At 67.6% G+C, this 22,347-nt stretch overlaps 1 protein-coding gene and 2 non-coding genes across 3 annotated transcripts in view; 1 reads left to right on the top strand and 2 right to left on the bottom strand.

The window, feature by feature from the left end:
* Positions 1–283: 283 nt before the first annotated feature.
* Positions 284–355, bottom strand: TRNAC-GCA (transfer RNA cysteine (anticodon GCA)). Its single transcript has one exon. It is a non-coding gene; the product is annotated as a tRNA-Cys (tRNA).
* A 1,823-nt stretch (positions 356–2,178) lies between these two features.
* On the bottom strand, positions 2,179–2,250 carry TRNAC-GCA (transfer RNA cysteine (anticodon GCA)). Its single transcript has one exon. It is a non-coding gene; the product is annotated as a tRNA-Cys (tRNA).
* Positions 2,251–2,528: 278 nt separating this feature from the next.
* The window catches only part of LASP1 (LIM and SH3 protein 1), a 24,503-nt gene continuing 4,684 nt past the window's right edge, over positions 2,529–22,347 (top strand). Inside the window, exons 1-2 of the mRNA XM_068170595.1 lie at positions 2,529–2,638; positions 12,972–13,066. Of these exons, the coding sequence (XP_068026696.1) occupies positions 2,570–2,638; positions 12,972–13,066 (164 nt within the window). The 5' untranslated portion in view covers positions 2,529–2,569. The remainder of the gene's footprint in view (positions 2,639–12,971; positions 13,067–22,347) is intronic.

Below are 22,347 nucleotides of genomic sequence, written 5' to 3'. Positions count from 1 at the left end.
AGGAGCGGGGGTGGGGGAGCGAGAGCAGCCGCGGCTCGGTGGCCCCCGCGGCTCGGTGGCCCCCGCAGGCTGCGCCCCCTCGCTCCCAGCGTGTGCCACGGGCTGGCTCGGGCCGGGCCCTGCAGTGCGCCGCGGGCACGGGGAACAGGGAGAGCTTTGGGGCCGGCGCCCGCTGGAAACAGCCTGGGGCAAAAATGCTTCACGGGAGGGGTTGGGCACCGGGGGGTAGGCGAGAGGAGACCAGGGAAAGAGGGCAAAATATAAAGGGAAAGAAAGCAAAACGAGGGGGCACCCGGATTTGAACCGGGGACCTCTTGATCTGCAGTCAAATGCTCTGCCACTGAGCTATACCCCCGCACGCTTCCAGTTCTCCTCCATGCCCACTTCTCCGCGCCACCGCCGCGCTGCCAGCCACGGGAACCGGCGGCAAAGACACCCCCGGCACCGCGCCGCGGGGAGAAACCTGCCGGCGCGATCCCCCCACCCCCGGGCTGCTCGATGAAGGACCGGGCGCGACCCCCTCGGATCCCTCCCACTGGGGCTGCCTGCAGACCGACTGGCGGGAGCTGGGCCCGCCCCGATGGGACCCCCCCAGGGGGTGGAGCGGTGAGCACGACCCCCTCGGGTCTTGTTCTGGCTGGGACACACACATCCCCCAAAGAGGGTGGAGCGGTGGGCACGACGTCCTCGGGTCTTGTTCTGGCTGGGGACACCCAGGGGGTGGAGCGGTGGGCACGACGCCCTCGGGTCTTGTCCTGGCTGGGGGACACACACCCCCCAAAGAGGGTGGAGCGGTGAGCACGACCCCCTCGAGTATTGTTCTTGCTGGGGACACCCAGGGGGTGGAGCGGTGGGCACGACCCCTCGGGTCTTGTTCTGGCTGGGGACACCCAAGGGGTGGAGCGGTGGGCACGACCCCCTCGGGTCTTGTTCTGGCTGGGGACACCCAGGGGGTGGAGCGGTGGGCACGACGCCCTCGGGGGTCTTGTTCTTGCCGGGACCTCTAGGGAGGCCGTCGGGAAATCAAGCCAACAAAGTCCATACTCTGTTGCCCGCAGGAGCTACGCTGCTCTGGGCTGTGCCTCTAAACTCGGTTCAGCTCTGGTGCCTCCCAGCACTGTTTTACCTCCCAGCGAGAGTTCTGCCCGCGGCCGTCCCTGGTTCTTTATTTACTCAGCGATTGCTCAAATCTCACCCAAATGAGTGGGTGGATGCTTAAGACGGCAGGCATGAAGTCTCCTCAGCACGACACAGACAGGGACCTGGTGGAGCAGGGCCAGAGGAGGCCACAGCAGTGCTGGCAGGGCTGGAAGCGCTCTGCTGGGAAGCCAGGCTGAGAGGGTTGGGCTTGGGCAGCCTGGGGAAGAGAAGGCTCCAGGGAGGCTTTCTGGTGGCCTTTTACTGCTTCAAGGGGAGATCAGAAAGCTGGGGACAGAGTTTTGGAGCAGGGGCTGTTGTACCAAGAGAAAGGGTGAAGGTTTAAACTAAAAGAGGAGAGAAGGGAGCATTTTTTCGAGCCTGAGGGTGGGGAGAGCCTGGCCCAGGCTGCCCAGAGAGGTAGGAGCTGCCCCATGCCTGGCACCAGGTCGTTTGGGGCTCTGAGCAACCTGTTCTGCTGTGGGGCTGCCTCTTCTGACTGCCCGGGGCAGGGGGTTGGACTAAGTGACTTTTAAAGATCCTTTCAAGCCAAACCGTTCCACTTTTCAATGATTTTACGGCTCCCGTGAAAAGGAAAGAGAAAGAAAAACTCCATTTGGCGCTGGGGTTTGGTGGAGAGATGTCCTCAGCTGCCCCGGGGGAAGGGGCGAGGTGAGCACCCGAAGCGCGGGGGTGATGACGATCCGCCCTCCGCCAGCAACAGCTCCTCAGCCAAGGGCGGAAAAATCCTCCCACCGCGTCCCCAGGAGCCGGAGAAGCAGAGGAAGAGGGGAGAAAAAACCCCAAACCTCGTTATTGTACGCCACGACGGAGCAGGAAAGAGTGGGAGGCTTGGCTAAGGTGGGCGAGCTGATGAGAAACCCAACGAGATGAGAGGATCTGCATCGCTTCCAATTACTCCGTGGAGAAACAAGGGCTCCCGGGGGAATAACCTGGGGGAGAAGGCTTTAAAAAGAGTGGAGGAGGGAGAGGAAAAAAAAAAAAAACCAAAAAAGCCGAAAACAGAGAATTCGCTTCACGAGGGGGCACCCGGATTTGAACCGGGGACCTCTTGATCTGCAGTCAAATGCTCTACCACTGAGCTATACCCCCCGTCTCGCGCCGAGGGGCCGGCGGGGGCGCAGTTACACCGCCTTCTGCGCATGCGCAGTCCCCCCCATCCTCTTCCCCCGGAGCTCCACGTAAAGCACGAGAGCCGCGCATGGGTGAAATTGACGCGCTGGGCGTGGCCACGCTCCCGTGTATGAGGGGGGCGTGGTCCTACCTAGCCCCACCCTCTCCCCCTCCACCCCCGCCTATAAAAGGCGGGAGCGGTGCGGGCGGGGGCTCAGACGCGGCTTCCGCGGGTGGGAGCGGGCGAGGTCTTCCCTTTCCTTCCCCCCACCCCCTACCCACCCCCCTCCCCGCAACCATGAACCCCAACTGCGCTCGCTGCGGGAAGATCGTTTACCCCACCGAGAAGGTGAACTGCCTCGACAAGGTGAGCCTTGGGCGTGGGGGAGGGTCTTCCGTGGGCTTGGGGAAGGGGTGCCTAAGGGGTTTGGGGGGGGGGTGGGGGTACTTTCCTCCCCCACCCCCCCGTGGGGGGTTATCTCCCTCTTCGTGTCTCAGGGTCCGGTGTGGGGAGAGAGGAAATGGTTCTCTGCGTGGCGGGGGGAGGAAGAGGAAGACTTTGCGGGGGTCACCCGTGGGGCTGCCCTTGGGGGGGTAGGGAGGGATGGTTCTTCACCACCCTCCTGGTCTCGAAGGGTCGCTCCACGCTGCCCGTCTGTAGCGTCGAGTCCGGCGTGGGGAGTGGGGGAAATGGGTCAGCGAGGTCCACTGTGTGGTCGGGTGGGGCAAGTATCTCTAAGGTCGTCGTCCCCCCCCCCCGTGGGGGCTGCTCTCGGGTGGGATGGGTTTTCATCCCTTCCAGTCCTCGCCGGGGGGGGGTATCTCCGGACTGCCAAATCTTATCTTAGGGCCTGGTGTGAGGAGGGGGTCAGGGGGTTGTGGAGACCTCCGTGGGGCTGCCCTGCAAGTGGGTTAGTTCCCCTCCCCCCGCTGCTCACCCCTATCTCGGTGTCTGCTGTGTGAACTGGGGGGGTCTGTGGGGTGCCCCCTGGGGCTGCCCCGGGGTGAGCTCGTTCTTTCTGCCTCCCTCCGAGGGGGTATCTCCGTGGTGCCCACCCCTCTCCCATCGCTGGGGCATCGCCCCGCCGCGGGTCCCGCACCCCGGCGCCGACGCTGCCAGCTCCCCACGGAGCCGAAGCCCTTGCCCGGGGGCTCCGGGGCTGTCCTCCCGTCCCCGGGAGCAGAACGCAGCAGCGAGGTGGAGGTGTTGGGGAAGCTGCCGCTGGGGAGAGCGGTGGAAAGCAACAGTTAAAGCTTCCCCCCCGCTCCCCGAGCTGGGAGCCTCATCTGGTTTCCATTAGCCCAGCTTTTCCTCCTTCTCTTTTCCCCCCCTCTTCCATCCCAACTGATGCTCCTCTGCTCCGGAATCCAATCTTTGCGCTCCCTCAGCGCGGTGTCCGAGGGCTCTGAGTGGCTCTCTTGGGGTCTTTCCCCCTTGGGTGAAACCAACTTGGTGCTTGGAGGGTGAGGTCCAGTGGAAGGAGGAGGAGGTGATGGTGATGGAGGCTCCATCCTCAGCCTTGTGCTGTTTCCCGTGGGATTTGACCCTCTCGGCGAGCCGAGCCGCTGCCCTCTTCCTCCTCCTCCTCTCCCCCACCACCTCCCCTCCCTTCCCTCCCCGGGATGGACAGTTTAGGGACTAAAAAAAGTCGCTGGAAGAATGCGTGGCTCTGGGCAGCAGCATTCCTGAGCTGCAGCAGACCCTGCTGCCTGCATTTTTCACCGATGAGGTTTCCCTCCCTCGGGCCGGGGAGGCTGAACTCGCAGCCCCTAGGCGGCCCGGGCGCTGGCCCCCGGGACGGTGGGAAGAGGGCAAAGTGGCTCCGGAGCCTCTGCAGGGCAGCCGGAGGGTGGGGGTGGGGAGGGGAGGGGATGGGAAGGAGGGCAGGGGGTGACCCTTGCTGGGTCGAGAGGGATCTTTGAGCCTCCTTCCAGCCGCACAGACTCTGTGGCTCCTTCCTCCTGCCCAGCCAGAGCCTGGCTCTGGGTGCCCCTTGGCAGCTGGCAGCCGTGGGGGTGCCCCTGTGCCAGCTGCTGGGGGGGCAGGCAGGCAGGAGGCTGCCCTCCCCTCTTGCCCTTCCCGGGGGGGGCAGGCAGGCAGGCAGGAGGCTGCCCTCCCCTCTTGCCCTTCCCGGGGGGGGCAGGCAGGCAGGAGGCTGCCCTCCCCTCTTGCCCTTCCCAGGGGGGGCAGACAGGCAGGAGGCTGCCCTCCCCTCTTGCCCTTCCCGGGGGGGGGCAGGCAGGCAGGAGGCTGCCCTCCCCTCTTGCCCTTCCCGGGGGGGGCAGGCAGGAGGCACCCTAATCCCCCTCTGGGGTTCTTTGCCCTCCCCTCTCCACTTCCCCACAGCCCTTTCTGCCCTGGCTGCTGTGCTTTGAGGCTGGAAAAGCCTTCCCCGGGCCGGGGGTGCTTGGAGTGGGGGTTTATTTCCCCCCCCCCCCCACTTCGGGGCCTTTTTCTGTGTGTGTTTCCTTTTGCTCCACCTGGAGCAAAGTCGAAAGGGCAGCTCGGGAGGGGAGGGGGGAGGAGGAGGAGGAGGGGAGGAAGGTTGTTTGCATAAGAGGCTGGAGCCCAACCAGAGGCAGCAATAAGGAAGAGCTGCTGAAGGGGGGAGGGGGTACGGGGGGGGGTGAAGTGTGGCTGCTCCTTGAGCTCTCTGCTGTGCTGCAGCTTCCCGGGGGGGGGGTGGTGGTGGGGGTGGGGGGCTGCTTGTTGACAGGCAGCTGGGGTTTGGGGCTGCTCCCCCAGGGGAAGGACATCAGGGAAGTCCATTTCCCTTCTGAGATTTGGTTGTTAGCAGCCAGCAAAAGGGGGGGGGGGGGGGGGGGGGGGGAGTGCGGGGGGGGGGGGTGGAAAAAATTGAGTTGCTGCTTTATCAGCTTCAGCACAGCAGCAGCTGGAGGAGGGAAGCAGCCTCTGGCCCCTGCCAGGCTCTGCCTCTGTGCACCCCCAACACTTTCTGTGCCACTTTCCACCTTGCACAGGCACACAGAGCAAATCCTCTCCCCCTGCTGCTTGGCTTGGGGGTGAGGGAAGGGACCCCCCACCCCTGTGCCTGCCCTGCAGATAAGGTGCTGGGTGCTGGGCCCTGGCTTCCGTGGGGGAAGTGACAGCTCCTGGGTCACAGAGCTGCTGCTGCTGGCTGCCTGCCTGCCTGCAGCTGCTGAACCCGCGGGCAGCTGATGTCAGGTTGTGCCTCTGGGTGGTAAAACACCTCCAGGATGGAGTCCAAGCAAGCCCAGCACCTCCCCCAGGCACCAAACCCTGGGCGCCTGCAGGGCTGGGGAGGACCTTCTGCCGTGGGCAGGGAGTTGCAGTCGGCTGTTGTGGTGCTTTCAGGCTGCACCCCCAGCCCCAGGGGGCTCTGAGCTTGCCCTCTAGCCCTCTGCTCTTGTCCCCTGCCCCTCGGTGCTGGCTCACCCTGGGGTGATGCCTGGTGCTGGCTGCGGTGCCCTGGCTGGCTGCAGCAGGAGCTCCGGGGGGGGCACAGCAGCCCCAGCTGGGGCTGTGAGCTCTGCCCTCACCCCTGGAGTGCCCCAAGGGCTCCATCAGGGGATGAAACTCCTCACAGTGAGGGTGGAAGGGGCTGCCCCCTCCCTGGAGGTGCTCAAGGCCAGGCTGGATGAGGCCCTGGGCTGGTGCCCATGGCAGGGGGTTGGAGTTGGATGATCTGGAAGGTCCCTTCCGAGCCATCCTGTTCCATGATCTCTCCAGGAGCAGCCTGGTTGGTGCAGAGGATGCTCAGCAGCCGTGCCTGGGATCCCCTCCAGCTGCTCAGAGCCCTCCAGGCTTGGGGGTGGAAAGCTCAGGTCCTGATGCTCCTCTGAAACACACACCCCCCCCCCCCCCCCCCTTGGAAGTTGTCCTCTTTTCCCCCCTGCAGCCTGTGCTGGGAGCTGGGACTGCTCTTGCCCTGTGCCCAGTGCTGCTGCAGCCTCCTGTGGGTGCTGCTGGGAGCTCCCTGGGTGCTGCTGGCAGTGCTGGGACAGAGCCTGGGGGAGCTCAGCTGGGGCTGGGTGAGAGCCTCAGCACTGATCCACCTCTGGAGGATGCCTGGCTGCAGGGGGAAGCATTAACTGCTGCCTGGCTGAGAGGGGAGGGGGGGAAAGGCCACCTGAGTGCATCCCCCCCCTGCTGTGGAGGGTGCCACAGCTGCTGCCCCCTGCCAGCTCCTCCTTGGCCCTTGGGTCTTCCTCAGAGGAAGAGCTGCTGAGGTCATCCTGGCTGGCAGCTCCCCCCGGCATGATCCCCCCCACCCCCCAGCACCTCTGCTGTTGGTGCAGAGCTCTTGCAGCCTGGGGAGGGTTCTCCAGCAGCTCCAAGTGTGGCAGGAGCCAGGCTGTGAGCCTCAGGGATGCCCGGGGGTGGCTGTGGGTCTGTCTGTCCTGGCTGAAAGGGCTCCCACAGCCCAGCTGGGGCTGGGCAGCAAACCTCCTCCCCAGGCTTAAGCAGTAGCTGGTGGCTGCTCCCCGGTGCCAGCTGCTGGAGGATCTCCTGGATCCTCCTCCTCCTCCTCTTCCCTCTCCCTCTTGAGTATCCCTGGAGAGAGGGCCAAGGAGGATCCTGAGCTGCAGGAGAGGCTGAAAGGACTCTCACAGCCCAGCTGGGGCTGGGCAGCAAACCTCCTCCCCAGGCTCAGCAGCAGCTGCTGGCTGCTCCCCAGCTCCTGTGGGATGCTCTGGATCCTTCTCCTCCCTCTTGAGCATCCCTGGGTGCAGGGCTGTGGGGGAATCCTCAGCTCCTTCCCTGCTGCAGCATCTGGAGAGCAGGAGAGGCTGCAGGGCTGCCAGAGCTCAACTGGTGCTGGGGTGCCAGTGGTGCTCCCCAGGCTCAGCAGCAGCTGCTGGCTGCTCCCCAGCTCCTGTAGGATGCTCTGGATCCTTCTCCTCCCTCTTGAGCATCCCTGTAAGGAGTGGTGTGGGGGAATCTTCACCTCCTTCCCCCCCTTGCTGGAGAGCAGGAGAGGCTGCAGGGCTGCCAGAGCCCAGCTGGTGCTGGGGTCCCAGTGGTGCTCCCCAGGCTCGGCAGCAGCTGCTGGCTGCTCCCCAGCCCCAGTAGCATCTCCTGGATCCTTCTCCTCCCTCTTGAGCACCCCTGGGTGCAGGGCTGTGGGGAAATCCTCAGCTCCTTCCCTGCAGCAGCTTCTGGAGGGCAGGAGAGGCTGCAGGGCTGCCAGAGCCCAGCTGGTGCTGGGGTTCCAGTGGTGCTCCCCAGGCTCAGGCAGGGGCAGAGGGGGGCTGGAGCTGGGGGGCAGGGATAGGGCAGAGGGGGGCTGGAGCTGAGGGGCAGGGGCAGAGGGGGGCTGGAGCTGGGGGGCAGGGATAGGGCAGAGGGGGGCTGGAGCTGAGGGGCAGGGATAGGGCAGAGGGGGGCTGGAGGGGCAGGGCAGAGAGGGAGCTGGAGCTGGGGGGCAGGGGCAGGGCAGAGAGGGAGCTGGAGCTGGGGGGCAGGCAGAGGACTGCCTGGAGCTGCTCTCCCTCTGTGTGCCCTGGCAGGAGGGAGGATGAGGAGGTGCTGGCAGCAGGCTGCAAGGGGCTGCAGGGGGTCTGGAGAGGGCAGCAGGGTCCGGGGTGTGTGGTGGGTGCTGGGGAGGGGCACTTGGGTGACCCCCAAGCAGCCTGGGCTGGGCTGCTGGCCAGCTGCATCCACCCCAACCCCCTGGGTGCTGTGCCGGGGGGGGGGGGGGGGGGGAGGGAGAGAGAAGCTGAAGGCTGAGGTTCAAGTGGAGCTTTCCCAGGCTGCAAACAGCAGCTGCTGGCTGCTCCCCAGCTCCACTTTGGGGGCAGCCAGGAGGGGACTGAAGCTCAGCTGCAGGCAGGCAGGGAGGGAGCTGTCTGCACGGAGCTCATCCCCAGCTGCCCCTCGAGGCTCCGAGGGGCTCCCCCAGCGCCTCGGGCAACAGGAGCTGAAGCGCAAAGTCTGTGCCTGGGAGGGTGCAGGGCTCCGGTGCTGCCCTGGGGGGAGGCTGGAAGGTTGGGAGGGGAAGGGAAGGGAAGGGAAGGGAGGGTGAGGAGGGTGGTGGTTGACGTGGAAACTCCTTCGAGCCGGCGGGGAGGAACTTGTGTAACGCGGTGGGGAAAGAGCAAACACGTTGCTGTGAGCAACTGGAGGCAGGGAAATTGTCCTCCCGGGCTGAGTCATGGGCTCGGATGTTTGTGCTGCGGGGTGTGGTAACCTGCGGGGAGCTGGCAGCGGCGCTCCGGGGCTCGGCTCGGCTGGGCTCCGGCTCCGCGGGGGCTCGGCTGGGCTCCGGCTCCGCGGGGGCTCGGCTGGGCTCCGGCTCCGCGGGGGCTCGGCTGGGCTCCGGCTCCGCGGGGGCTCGGCTGGGCTCCGGCTCCGCGGGGGCTCGGCTGGGCTCCGGCTCCGCGGGGGCTCGGCTGGGCTCCGGCTCCGCGGGGGCTCGGCTGGGCTCCGGCTCCGCGGGGGCTCGGCTGGGCTCCGGCTCCGCGGGGGCTCGGCTGGGCTCCGGCTCCGCGGGGGCTCGGCTGGGCTCCGGCCGCGGGGGCTCGCCTCCCGGGGGGCTCGGCTCGGCTCCCCGGGGCTCGGCTGGGCTCCGCGGCTCTGGAGCTCTACCTCGGGCAGGCTGCCTGCAGCCCTGCGGCCGCGGAGTTCGGCTGCTTCCCAGCCCCTTGCCCCGGGGGCAGGGACAACCTCCCAGCCAGCCCCCGGGGCTCGGCCAGCCCGGCCTGGAGCAGCTCCGGGCTGGAGGGGAGAGCCGCAGGTCCCCAGCAGGGCTGCGGAGGGCAGCTTCCGACGGGGAGGGGGTTCAGAGGGGCATCGGCAACCTCAGCTTCGTCCTGCACAGGCTGGAGGGGACAGCCTGGAGGGGGAGGCTGCCAGGCACAGGCTGGAGGGCACAGCTGGAGCCTCCCCGGGCTGCCGGGCACAGGCTGGGGGGAGGGCACAGGCTGGGGGGGAGGGCACAGGCTGGGGGGAGGGCACAGCCAGGCACAGGCTGGGGGGAGGGCACAGCCAGGCACAGCTGGAGCCCCCCCAGGCTGCCAGGCACAGCTGGAGGACACAGCCAGGCACAGCTGGAGGGCACAGGCTGGGGGGGAGGGTACAGCCAGGCACAGCTGGAGGGTACAGGCTGGGAGGTGGGCTGCCAGGCACAGCTGGAGGGCACAGCCAGGCACAGCTGGAGCCCCCCCGGGCTGGAGGGCACAGCCAGGCACAGCTGGAGCCCCCCCGGGCTGCCAGGCACAGCTGGAGGGCACAGCCAGGCACAGCTGGAGGGCACAGGCTGGGGGGAGAGGCTGCCAGGCACAGCTGGAGCCCCCCCAGGCTGCCAGGCACAGCTGGAGCACACAGCCAGGCACAGCTGGAGCCCCCCCAGGCTGCCAGGCACAGCTGGAGGGCACAGCCAGGCACAGCTGGAGCCCCCCCAGGCTGCCAGGCACAGCTGGAGCACACAGCCAGGCACAGCTGGAGCCCCCCCAGGCTGCCAGGCACAGCTGGAGGGCACAGCCAGGCACAGCTGGAGGGCACAGCCAGGCACAGCTGGAGCCCCCCCAGGCTGCCAGGCACAGCTGGAGGACACAGCCAGAGCCTGGTTGCTCCTGGAGAGACCATGGAATGGGTTTGGGTTGGAAGGGAGCTTCAAGACCATCCACCTCCAACCCCCCTGCCATGCCCAGGGACCCCCTCCCAGCAGCCCAGGCTGCTCCAAGGCCTCATCCAGCCCGGTCCTGAGCACCTCCAGCAGGAGAGGACAGCCACAGCCTCTCCTGGGCAGCCTGTGCCAGGCTCTCCCCAGCCTCCCTGGGCAGAGCTCTGCTGGGCTTGCCTGCTGCAGGCTGCTGTGTCCTGGGGGGGGCACAGGGGGGGCTGCTGGGCTGCCCTCTGCTTGCTGCTGGGAGCTGCTGATGTGGCCTCTGAGAGAGCAGATCAGAGGCAGTGGCCTCAAATCATTGGGGAAGGGTCTGGAGGGCTGCTGAGGAGCAGCTGGGGGGGAGATGGAGCAGAGGAGGCTGAGGGAGAGCTCCTTGCTCTCTGCTGCTCCCTGGGAGGAGGTTGGAGCCGGGGGGGGTTGGGCTCTGCTGCCTGGCATCAGGAGGAGAGGAAAGGGCCCTGGGCACTGTGCCAGGCTCAGGCTGGGCAGCAGCAGCAACTTCTGCCCTGCAGGAGTGGCCAGGGGCTGGCACAGGCTGCCCAAGGAGGGGGGTGGGGGAGTCCCCAGGCCTGGAGGTGCTCAGAGTTGTGGGCATGGCCCTTGGGGCTGGGGGTTGGTGGCCAGGGAGGGGTTGGGGGTGGGCTTGGGAGGTCTCCTCCAAGCCAAACAGTTCCCTGCCTCTGCTCCCTGGCCCTGGGGCAGCAGCTGCCTGCTGCTCCTCCTTCCCTTCAGGCTGGGTTGCAGGTTGGGCTCAGTCTCAGAGCTCCTTTCCAGCCCCCAAAACCCTTCCCTGGAGGTGCTCAGGACCCTTGGGGCCATGGGTTGGTGGCCATGGAGGGGTTGGGGGTGACCTTGAGAGCCAACCAGTTCCCTGCCTCTGTTCTCTGTTCCCTTGGGGTTGGGGCTGGGTTGGGCTCAGTCCCAGAGCTCCTTTCCAGGCCCCAAAGACCTTCCCTGGAGGTGCTCAGGACCCTTGGGGCCATGGGTTGGTGGCCATAGAGGGGTTGGTGGTGGGCTTGGGAGGTCTCCTCTGAGCCAAACAGTTCCCTGCCTCTGCTCCCTGGCCCTGGGGCAGTAGTTGCCTGCTGCTGCTCCTCCTTCCCTTGGGGCTGGGGCTGGGTTGGGGTCAGTCCCAGAGCTCCTTTCCAGCCCCCAAAACCCTTCCCTGGAGGTGCTCAGGACCCTTGGGGCCACAGCACTTGGGGCCATGGTTTGGTGGCCATGGAGGTGTTGGAGATGACCTTGGGAGCCAAACATTTCCCTGCCTCTGTTCCCTGGCCCTGGGGCAATAGCTGCCTGCTGCTGCTCCTCCTTCCCTTGGTGCTGGGTTGGGCTCAGCCTCAGAGCTCCTTTCCAGCCCCCAAAACCCTTCCCTGGAGGTGCTCAGGACCCTTGGGGCCATGGTTTGGTGGCCAGGGAGGGGTTGGGGGTGACCTTGAGAGCCAACCAGTTCCCTGCCTCTGTTCCCTGGCCCTCTGTTCTCTGTTCCCTTGGGGCTGGGGGCTGGGTTGGGCTCAGTCCCAGAGCTCCTTTCCAGGCCCCAAAACCCTTCCCTGGAGGTGCTCAGGACCCTTGGGGTCATGGTTTGGTGGCCATGGAGGGGTTGGGGGTGACCTTAGGGGGTCTCCTCTGAGCCAACCAGTTCCCTGCCTCTGCTCCCTGGCCCTGGGGCAGCAGCTGCCTGCTGCTGCTCCTCCTTCCCTTCAGGCTGGGTTGCAGGTTGGGCTCAGCCTCAGAGCTCCTTTCCAGCCCCCAAAGCCCTTCCCTGGAGGTGCTCAGGACCCTTGGGGCCATGGGTTGGTGGCCATAGAGGGGTTGGAGATGACCTTGGGAGCCAACCAGTTCCCTGCCTCTGTTCCCTGGCCCTGGGGCAGCAGCTGCCTGCTGCTGCTCCTCCTTCCCTTGGTGCTGGGTTGGGCTCAGCCTCAGAGCTCCTTTCCAGCCCCCAAAACCCTTCCCTGGAGGTGCTCAGGACCCTTGGGGCCATGGTTTGGTGGCCAGGGAGGGGTTGGGGGTGACCTTGAGAGCCAACCAGTTCCCTGCCTCTGTTCCCTGGCCCTCTGTTCCCTTGGGGCTGGGGTTGGGTTGGGCTCAGTCCCAGAGCTCCTTTCCAGCCCCCAAAACCCTTCCCTGGAGGTGCTCAGGACCCTTGGGGCCATGGGTTGGTGGCCAGGGAGGGGTTGGAGATGACCTTAGGAGGTCTCCTCTGAGCCAAACAGTTCCCTGCCTCTGATCCCTGGCCCTGGGGCAGCAGCTGCCTGCTGCTGCTTCTTCCCTTGGTGCTGGGGTCTGGGTTGGGCTCAGTCCCAGAGCTCCTTTCCAGCCCCTTAAGCCCTTCCCTGGAGGTGCTCAGGACCCTTGGGGCCATGGGTTGGTGGCCATGGAGGGGTTGGGGATGACCTTGGGAGGACTTCTCCAAGCTGAGCAGTGCTGGGAGCCTGGGGTTGGGGGTTGGGGTCTGCCAGCTGGGGGCTTGCTTGGTGCCTGTGCTGAGGAGCTTTGGAGCTGCCTGTGGCCAGCTCCCTGCTCCTCAGGTGAAGCTTCTCTGCTGTGTCCTCCTTGCCTGTGGCTGCTCTGCTGGCTGCCAGCAGCAACAGCACAAATCAGTCCTCCAGAAGGAACCAAAAGCCTCCCCCCAAAACCTCTCAAGCAGCCTCCTGGAAGCCTCCAGACCACAGCTGGTGGCTGTGACAGGGGCAGGCTGTGGGCAGGGAGCTTTCTCTCCTGCCTTGCACCCAAATCCATCAGCTCCAGGCCAGGAGATCTCAGGGCTGGAAGGGAGCTCCAGGCTCAGCCAGCTCCAACCCCCTGCCCCTGGGCAGGGATCCTCACACTGCAGCAGCTTGCTCACAGCTACATCCAAGCTGGCCTTAAAACCCTCCCTTCCAGCCCCTCCCTGGGCTGTCCTGGTGCCAGCTGCTGCCCTGCTGCTGTGCTGGGAGCCCTGGGGCAGGATTTCCCTCTGCCCTGCAGGCTCCTGGCTGCCCTCTCCCCTTTGGGCTGTGGGGTGGCTGCAGCGGGCTGGCAGCCTGGGCCTGCAGGGCAGAGCTGCTGAGGGCTGTCCTCTCCTCTCTCCCTGTGTCTCCCCAGTTCTGGCACAAGGCCTGCTTCCACTGTGAGACCTGCAAGATGACTCTCAACATGAAGAACTACAAAGGCTACGAGAAGAAGCCCTACTGCAACGCGTGAGTCCTGCCCTGCCCCCTGCCCCTGCCCCCCAGGGCAGCTGGGAGCTGCCAGCAGCACCCCCCAGCACCTTCCTCCCCCCTTCAGCACCCCTGGCTGCAGGGCTGGGGGGGAATCCTCAGCTCCTTCCCTGCAGCAGCATCTGGAGGGCAGGAGAGGCTGCAGGGCTGCCAGAGCCCAGCTGGTGCTGGGGTCCCAGTGGTGCTCCCCAGGCTCAATCAGCAGCTGCTGGCTGCTCCCCAGCCCCAGTAGCATCTCCTGGATCCTCCTCTTCCTCTTTGAGCATCCCTGGGTGTAGGGCTGGGGGAAATCCTCAGCTCCTTCCCTGCAGCAGCATCTGGAGGGCAGGAGAGGCTGCAGGGCTGCAGTTGTTGGGGTTCCAGTGGTGCTCCCCAGGCTCAATCAGCAGCTGCTGGCTGCTCCCCAGCCCCAGTAGCATCTCCTGGATCCTTTTCCTCCCTCTTGAGCATCCCTAGAATCAGGGCTGTGGGGGAATCCTCAACTCCTTCCCCTCCTTGCTGGAGGACAGGAGAGGCTGCAGGGCTGCCAGAGCCCAGCTGGTGCTGGGGGTGCCAGTGGTGCTCCCCAGGCTCAGCAGCAGCTGCTGGCTGCTCCCCAGCCCCAGTAGCATCTCCTGGATCCTTCTCCTCCCTCTTGAGCACCCCTGGATGCAGGGCTGGAGAGGAATCCTCACCTCCTTTCCCTCCTTGCTGGAGGGCAGGAGAGGCTGAAAGGGCTGCCAGAGCCCAGCTGGTGCTGGGGTCCCAGTGGTGCTCCCCAGGCTCAGCAGCAGCTGCTGGCTGCTCCCCAGCTCCTGTGGGATGCTCTGGATCCTTCTCCTCCCTCTTGAGCACCCCTGGGTGTAGGGCTGGGGGAAATCCTCAGCTCCTTCCCTGCAGCAGCATCTGGAGGGCAGGAGAGGCTGCAGCATCTCCTAGGTCCTCCTCTTCCTCTTTGAGCATCCCTGGGTGCAGGGCTGGGGGGAAATCCTCAGCTCCTTCCCTGCAGCAGCATCTGGAGAGCAGGAGAGGCTGCAGGGCTGCAGGTGCTGGGGTGCCAGTGGTGCTCCCCAGGCTCAGCAGCAGCTGCTGGCTGCTCCCCAGCCCCAGTAGCATCTCCTGGATCCTTCTCCTTCCTCTTGAGCATCTCTGGAAGGAGTGCTGGGGGAAATCCTCACCTCCTTCCCCTCCTTTCTAGAGGGCAGGAGAGGCTGCAGGGCTGCCAGAGCTCAGCTGGTGCTGGGGTGCCAGTGGTGCTCCCCAGGCTCAGCAGCAGCTGCTGGCTGCTCCCCAGCGCCTGTGGGATGCTCTGGATCCTTCTTCTCCCTCTTGAGCATCCCTGGATGCAGGGCTGGGGGGGAAATCCTCAGCTCCTTCCCTGCAGTAGCATCTGGAGGGCAGGAGAGGCTGCAGGGCTGCAGGTTCTGGGGTGCCAGTGGTGCTCCCCAGGCTCAGGTAGGGGCAGAGGGGGGGCTGGAGCTGGGGGGCAGGGGCAGGGCTGAGAGACAGGCAGAGGTCTGCCTGGAGCTGCTCTCCCTCTGTGTGCCCTGGCAGGAGGGAGGATGAGGAGGTGCTGGCAGCAGGCTGCAAGGGGCTGCAGGGGGTCTGGAGAGGGCAGCAGGGTCCTGGGTGTGTGGTGGGAGCTGGGGAGGGGGGCACTTGGGTGACCCCCTGCACCCCCCTGAGCTGCTCTCCTGGGTGTCCTGAGCCAAAGCTTTCCCCTCTGGGTCCTGGGCACCCCGGGGCCAGCTCTGTGCCCACCCCTGCTGCTTCTCCCTCCGGCCCTGGGGGTGGGTCTGGGGGTCCTGGCTTGGTGCTCCCTCCCTGCAAGGCTGCTGGAAGGGGAAGTGGGATAAGAATGGGAAATTCCAGGGATTCCAAGGAGTCTGCAGCAGCCTGGACCCAGCTCAGCTTCTCACCCCCCTCTGCCTCAGAGCTCCCTTTGATGCTGCTCTGCTCTCTTAACCCTTTGAGAGCCTCCCCTGGAGAAGCAGCAGCTGCCCTGGGGTGCTCCTGGGTGCCCTCAGCCCCAGCCAGCCCCAGTGGCTGCTGCTCTGCTTCCTCTTTGGCCTGGCCCAAGCCTCCAGGCTGGGGGAGGAAGTGAGAGCAGCTGAGAGCTGCTGGGGCTGGGGGGCTGCAGACCCCAAGCAGAGGGGGGGGGAAAGGGATGGAGGCTGTGGGCTGCAGACCCCAGGCTGGGGGTGGGGAAGGGATGGAGGCTGTGGGGTTGAAGGGATGGAGGCTGAGGGCTGCAGACCCTGAGTGAGGTGAAGGGATGTAGGCTGTGGGGGGTGAAAGGATAGAGGCTGAGGGCTGCAGACCCCAGGCTGAGGGGGGGAAGGGATGGAGGAGGCTGAGAGGGGGAAGGGATGGAGGCTGAGGGCTGCAGCCCCCAGGCTGGGGGTGGGGAAGGGATGGAGGCTGTGGGGGTAAAAGGATAGAGGCTGAGGGCTGCAGACCCTGAGTGGGGTGGAGGGATGGAGGCTGGGGGCTGCAGACCCCAGGCTGGGGGTGGGGAAGGGATGGAGGTTGTGGGGGGGGAAGGGATGGAGGCTGAGGGCTACAGCCCCCAGGCTGGGGGGGGAAGGGCTGGCTCCAGGCCCAGGCTGTGGCTTTGGATCCCTCTTAGCTGGCAGCCCCCAGGCAGGCAGAAGCCCCCAGGCAGGCAGAAGCCCCCAGGCAGGGGCAGTTTGCCTGGCCCAGGGCAGCCCAGGGGGGAGCTGAGCTGAGCTGTGCCCCCAGAGCTGCTGCTGGGCAGGGGGCAGGGGCTGGCAATGCCAGGTTTACCCTGGCAGGGAGGAGGCTTCCCCTCTGGCCCTGCCTCTCAGCACAGGCTCTGCTCTGTGTGAGCCTGTGGCCTGCTGCCAAATTCCTGAGCTGCTTTCTGCAAGAGCAAGAGGAAGAGGGCTGAGCTTCCTCCCTGCCTGCCCAGCCAGGAGCCTGGCAGGCAGGCAGCTGATGGACTCTGCCCTCCCCATGCCCAGGGGGGGCATCTCCACCCTCCTGCAGCAGGGCTCTGGCAGCAGTGTGCAGGGCTGGGCTCAGCCCTTTGAGCTTAGGGCAGGGGAGGAGTGGAGGAAGGGCAAGAGCCAGGTGAGGCTTGAGGCTGTGAGGGAGAGGAGGAGGAGGTGAAGGCTGAGTGCTCCAGGGACCCAACTCTGCCTTCTGGAGGGGTTTGGGGCTCTCTTGGTGGGGGTCTGGAAGTGTTCAGAGAGCTCTGGGCTGGAGCTGAGCTCAGCCCAGGCTGCTCCATGCCTGGGTGCTGGCTGCTCAGCACAGCTCTCTGCCTCTCTGAGGGCTCCAAGGGGAGGAGTTGGCACCTCCAGAGAGCTGCCCCTGGGCAGCAGTGCTGTGGGGAGCAGCAGAGGCCTCCTGGGCAAGAGGCTCTGGGGCTGCCAGGTTCTGCTCCTCACCCCTGAGGGCATCTGGGCAAGACCTGAGGCTGAGCTTAGCTCCTGGGGCTGTGGCTCTGCCTGGCTGCTGCTGCAGGAGGAGCCCTTGGAGGCAGCCTCCTGAGCCTCCCCCTGGAGAGACCTCTCTGCTGGGAGGCTGTGGAGCCTCCTTCCCTGCAGAGCTCCCAACCCCCCCAGCCCTGGCCCCTGGGTGCCCTGCTGGGGGCCCTGGGTCAGCTCCAGGGGTCCCTTCCACGCTGGGGCTTTGGGGTTCTGTGCTCTCCCAGCCCTGCTCTGGCTGCCCACATCCATCCCCCCCCCCCACTGCTGGCAACCCCCCTGCTGCAGCCTGGCTGCTCAGAGAGGCTCTGCTGGGGCTCTGCTGGCAGGAAGTCCCTGTCCTACTTGCTCAGCAGTCCCTCCTCCTCCTCCTCCTCCTCCTCCCCCACCAGGGAGCTCAGCAGCAGCCTGACCTGTGCAGCATCCTTTGTCTGAACCTGCTGGAGGAGATGCAGCAGCAGCAGCCCCCCCTGGCTGCTCTCTGTGCTGCCCCCCAGGCCCTGCAGCTGCCCCCCCTGCCTGCTCTCTGTGCTGCCCCCCCAGGCCCTGCAGCAGCCCCCCCTGGCTGCTCTCTGTGCTGCCCCCCCCTTGGCCCTGCAGCAGCCCCCCCCTGCCTGCTCTCTGTGCTGCCCCCCAGGCCCTGCAGCAGCCCCCCCTGGCTGCTCTCTGTGCTGCCCCCCCCCTTGGCCCTGCAGCTGCCCCCCCTGGCTGCTCTCTGTGCTACCCCCCAGGCCCTGCAGCTGCCCCCCTGCCTGCTCTCTGTGCTGCCCCCCCCCTTGGCCCTGCAGCTGCCCCCCCTGGCTGCTCTCTGTGCTGCCCCCCCCTTGGCCCTGCAGCTGCCCCCCCCTGGCTGCTCTCTGTGCTGCCCCCCAGGCCCTGCAGCAGCCCCCCCTGGCTGCTCTCTGTGCTGCCCCCCAGGCCCTGCAGCTGCCCCCCCTGGCTGCTCTCTGTGCTGCCCCCCCAGGCCCTGCAGCAGCCCCCCCTGGCTGCTCTCTGTGCTGCCCCCCAGGCCCTGCAGCAGCCCCCCCTGGCTGCTCTCTGTGCTGCCACCCCAGACCTTGCAGCAGCCCCCCCTGGCTGCTCTCTGTGCTGCCCCCCCTTGGCCCTGCAGCAGCCCCCCCCTGGCTGCTCTCTGTGCTGCCCCCCAGACCTTGCAGCAGCCCCCCCTGCCTGCTCTCTGTGCTGCCCCCCCAGGCCCTGCAGCTGCCCCCTGCCTGCTCTCTGAGCTGCCCCCCAGGCCCTGCAGCTGCCCCCCCTGGCTGCTCTCTGAGCTGCCCCCCAGGCCCTGCAGCAGCCCCCCCTGGCTGCTCTCTGAGCTGCCCCCCAGGCCCTGCAGCTGCCCCCCCTGGCTGCTCTCTGTGCTGCCCCCCCCAGGCCCTGCAGCTGCCCCCTGCCTGCTCTCTGTGCTGCCCCCCCCCCCAGGCCCTGCAGCAGCCCCCCCTGGCTGCTCTCTGTGCTGCCCCCCCAGGCCCTGCAGCTGCCCCCCCTGCCTGCTCTCTGTGCTGCCCCCCCCCCAGGCCCTGCAGCAGCCCCCCCTGCCTGCTCTCTGAGCTGCCCCCCCAGGCCCTGCAGCTGCCCCCCCTGGCTGCTCTCTGTGCTGCCCCCCCCTTGGCCCTGCAGCTGCCCCCCCTGGCTGCTCTCTGAGCTGCCCCCCAGGCCCTGCAGCTGCCCCCCCTGGCTGCTCTCTGAGCTGCCCCCCAGGCCCTGCAGCAGCCCCCCCTGGCTGCTCTCTGTGCTGCCCCCCAGGCCCTGCAGCTGCCCCCCCTCCCCTGCTCTCTGTGCTGCCCCCCCAGGCCCTGCAGCAGCCCCCCCTGGCTGCTCTCTGTGCTGCCCCCCAGGCCCTGCAGCAGCCCCCCCTGGCTGCTCTCTGTGCTGCCCCCCAGGCCCTGCAGCTGCCCCCCCTGCCTGCTCTCTGTGCTGCCCCCCAGGCCCTGCAGCTGCCCCCTGGCTGCTCTCTGTGCTGCCCCCCAGGCCCTGCAGCAGCCCCCCCTGGCTGCTCTCTGTGCTGCCCCCCAGGCCCTGCAGCTGCCCCCCCTGGCTGCTCTCTGTGCTGCCCCCCAGGCCCTGCAGCTGCCCCCCCCTGCCTGCTCTCTGTGCTGCCCCCAGGCCCTGCAGCTGCCCCCCCTGGCCCTGCAGCTGCCCCCCCCTGGCTGCTCTCTGTGCTGCCCCCCAGGCCCTGCAGCTGCCCCCCCGGCTGCTCTCTGTGCTGCCCCCCAGGCCCCTGCAGCTGCCCCCCCTGGCTGCTCTCTGTGCTGCCCCCCAGGCCCTGCAGCTGCCCCCCCTGGCTGCTCTCTGTGCTGCCCCCACCCTTGGCCCTGCAGCTGCCCCCCCCCTTGGCCCTGCAGCTGCCCCCCCCTGGCTGCTCTCTGTGCTGCCCCCAGGCCATTCTCTGTCCCCTCCCAGAGGAGCTCCAGGGCCAGGCAGAGGTTCCCAGAGCTCTGCTGGCTGGGGGCAGGGCAGGCTCCCCCCCCCCCCGAGCTGCCTCCAGGTTGCCCTCCCCCAGGGGCTGGCTCAGGCCCTGCTGCTGGCAGCCCCCCGCAGGGCTGTGGTGCTGAGCCCTGGCTCCATCACGTGGCTCTCTGCCCCACATTCTCCTGCCCTGCTTCACTTAATCTGACAGCAGCCCCCCTGCAGCCTGGCCCTGGGCTGGGGGAGGGAGAGAAGGAGGGAGGGAGAGAGGCTGCTGGGGGAGGGAGGGGGGGGCAGGGGGATGGAGGGCAGCAGGGAGGGGGTGGAGGGCAGCAAGCAGGGGGTGGGGGGCAGGGGGTGGAGGGCAGCAGGCAGGGGATGGGGGGCAGGAGGCAGGGGATGGGGGCAGGGGGTGGAGGGCAGCAGGCAGGGGATGGGGGGCAGGGGATGGGGGGCAGCAGGCAGGGGGTGGGGGGGCAGGGGATGGGGGGCAGGGGGTGGAGGGCAGCAGGCAGGGGATGGGGGGCAGGGGATGGGGGGCAGCAGGCAGGGGGTGGGGGGCAGGGGATGGGGGGCAGGGGGTGGAGGGCAGCAGGCAGGGGGTGGGGGGCAGCAAGCAGGGGGTGGGGGGCATGGGGTGGAGGGCAGCAGGCAGGGGATGGGGGGCAGGGGATGGGGGGCAGGGGGTGGAGGGCAGCAGGCAGGGGATGGGGGGCAGGAGGCAGGGGATGGGGGCAGGGGGTGGAGGGCAGCAGGCAGGGGATGGGGGGCAGGGGATGGGGGGCAGGAGGCAGGGGATGGAGGGCAGGGGATGGGGGGCAGGAGGCAGGGTGTGGAGGGATGGGGATGGGGGCAGCAGGCAGGGGGTGGAGGGTGGAGGGCAGGGGATGGAGGACAGGGGGTGGAGGGCTGGGGGCAGGGGGTGGGGAGCAGGGGGTGGAGGGCAATGGGTGGGGGGCAGCAGGCAGGGGATGGGGAGCAGGAGGTGGAGGGCAGGGGGTGGGGGGCTGGGGGCAGGAGGTGGAGGGCAGCAAGCAGGGGATGGGGGGCAGGGCGTGGGGGGCAGGAGGCAAGGGATGGAGGGCAGGAGGCGGGGGGTGGAGGGCAGGGGATGGGGGGCAGGAGGCAGGGGGTGGAGGGCAGCAGGCAGGGGACACCTTCCAGCCCTGGCCCTGGCAGCAGCAGGCTGCCCCCAGCCCTGCCTGGGATCATCTCTGCCTGCCTGGCTCAGGGGGGGCCCAGAGGGCTGCCCCCAGCCCTGCCTGGGATCATCTCTGCCTGCCTGGCTCAGGGGGGGCCCAGGGGGCTGCCCCCCAGCCCTGCCTGGGCTCTGCAGCCCTCCTGCAAGCCGAGCTGGGGAGCAGCAGATGGGCTCTGAGCTCCTCCCAGCTTGGCCTCCCTGAGCCACTCAGGCTGGGGAAGCCCTCAGGCTCCCTGCCCCCCACCCCCCTCTGTGCCCCCCCAGCCCCCCAGGGGCTAGGGGCTGCAGGGGCTTTGCCCTGCCCCGGGGCTGGGGGCTGCAGGCCCTGCCCACCCCCATGGCCAAGCTGAGCCTCCCCTGCTGCAGCCTGGGGCTCCTTGGCCTCCCCCTCCCTTCTTCCCTGGAGGGGGGGAAGAGCCCAACCCCAGCTGGCTCCTGAGGTCTCCCCTCAAGCCTGAGCCCCCCCAGCCCCCTCAGCTGCTGCTCCCCAGACCCTCCCCCAGCCTGCTTGCCCTTCTCTGGACCCCCCTCCACATCTTGGCTCCCTTCCTCCTTCACCCCTCCCCTGCACCCCCAGCCCCCTCCTGAGCAGCCCCCTAGGAGCTGACAGAGCCTTGGGGGGGGAGGCTCCCCTGGGGTCTGCTGCCCACCCCTCCTGCAGCTCCCTCAGCCCCTGGGGGGGGTTTGAGGATGAGTTCAAAGCTGCCTCAGATCCTCAGGAGGCTTCCTGCAACCTCTGCCCAGCAGCAGCAGCAATCTCCTGCCCCAGCTCCATGTGCTCTGGGGCCCAGCTCAGCTGCTTCAACATCCCTGTAGGTGCCAGGGGCAGAGGCACTGAGTGCAGCCTCAGCAGGGCTGCTGCTGGCACCAGGCTGTGTGGGGCAGCAGGCAGCTGGGGGGAAGGGATCCAGCCAGGGGGAGCTGGACAGGCTGGGGGGAAGGGATCCAGCCAGGGGGAGCTGGGCAGGCTGGAGGGAAGGGATCCAGCCAGAGGGAGCTGGGCAGGCTGGAGGGGAAGGGATCCAGCCAGAGGGAGCTGGGCAGGCTGGGGGGGAGGGATCCAGCCAGAGGGAGCTGGGCAGGCTGGAGGGGAGGGATCCATCCAGAGGGAGCTGGGCAGGCTGGAGGGGAGGGATCCATCCAGAGGGAGCTGGGCAGGCTGCAGAGCTGGGCACAAAGCCAACCTCAGGAGGTTCAACCAGACCAAGGGCAGGGTCCTGCAGCTGGCTGGAGGCAACCCCAGGCACAAATCCAGGCTGGAAAGCAGCCCTGAGGAGAGAGCCTTGGGGGTGCTGGGGGAGGAGAAGCTCACCAGGAGCTCTCAGTGTGCACTTGCAGCCCTCAAAGCCAAGCAGAGCCTGGGCTGCAGCAGGAGAAGTGTGGCCAGCCAGGGCAAGGGAGGTGATTCTCCCCCTCTGCTCAGCCCTGGGGAGACCCCACCTGGAGTCCTGCCTCCAGTTCTGGAGCCCCTGTGACAAGAGGGATGTGGAGGTGCTGGAAGGTGTCCAGAGCAGGGCCAGGAGGATGAGCAGAGGGCTGGAGCTGCTCTGCTGTGAGGACAGACTGAAGGGGCTGGGGTTGTGCAGGCTGGAGAGGAGAAGGCTCCCAGGTGACCTCATTGTGGCCTTGCAGGGGCTGCAGGGGGCTGCAGGAGGGCTGGGGAGGGACTGCTCAGGGTGTCAGGGAGGGATAGGGCTGGGGGGGATGGAATGAAGCTGGAGGTGGGGAGATTCAGGCTGGAGGTGAGGAGGAAGTTCTTCCCCATGAGGGTGGTGAAGCCCTGGGATGGGTTTGTGCAGGGAGGTGGTTGGGGCCCTGGCCCAGGCTGATCTAGGGTGGGCTGTCCCTGCCCATGGCAGGGGGCTTGGGGCTGCCTGATCCTCCTGCCCCCTTCCCACCCTGCCTCATCCTGTGGCCCTCTGATCCCCAGGCTCATTCCCTCCCCTTCCTCCCCTGCCCCAGAGCTCCCCAGGCTTGGACGTCTCAGCCTCCCCCCAGCCCTGCTGCTGGGCTCTGGGCTTTCCCTCCTCCTCCTCCTCCTCATCTTCCTCCTGCTGCTGCTGCTCCTCCTCCTCAGCATCCCAGGGACTCTTCCTCTCCCCAGCCTGATCAGCATGCCCGGGGCAGGGGTTTGTGGTTGCCATGGCAATGAGCTGATTCCTGCTGGCAAGCACCAGGAGGGAGCAGGGGGGAGAGCTGGGCTGGGGGGGCAGCCCTGG

This window comes from Melanerpes formicivorus, unplaced genomic scaffold, assembly GCF_026170545.1.
Source record: "Melanerpes formicivorus ecotype bairdi unplaced genomic scaffold, bMelFor1.0.p_v2 SCAF_442, whole genome shotgun sequence".
NCBI lineage: Eukaryota > Metazoa > Chordata > Aves > Piciformes > Picidae > Melanerpes > Melanerpes formicivorus.
The sequence above is the reverse complement of the archived record's forward strand: the minus strand, read 5'-3'. Positions and strand labels throughout refer to the sequence as shown.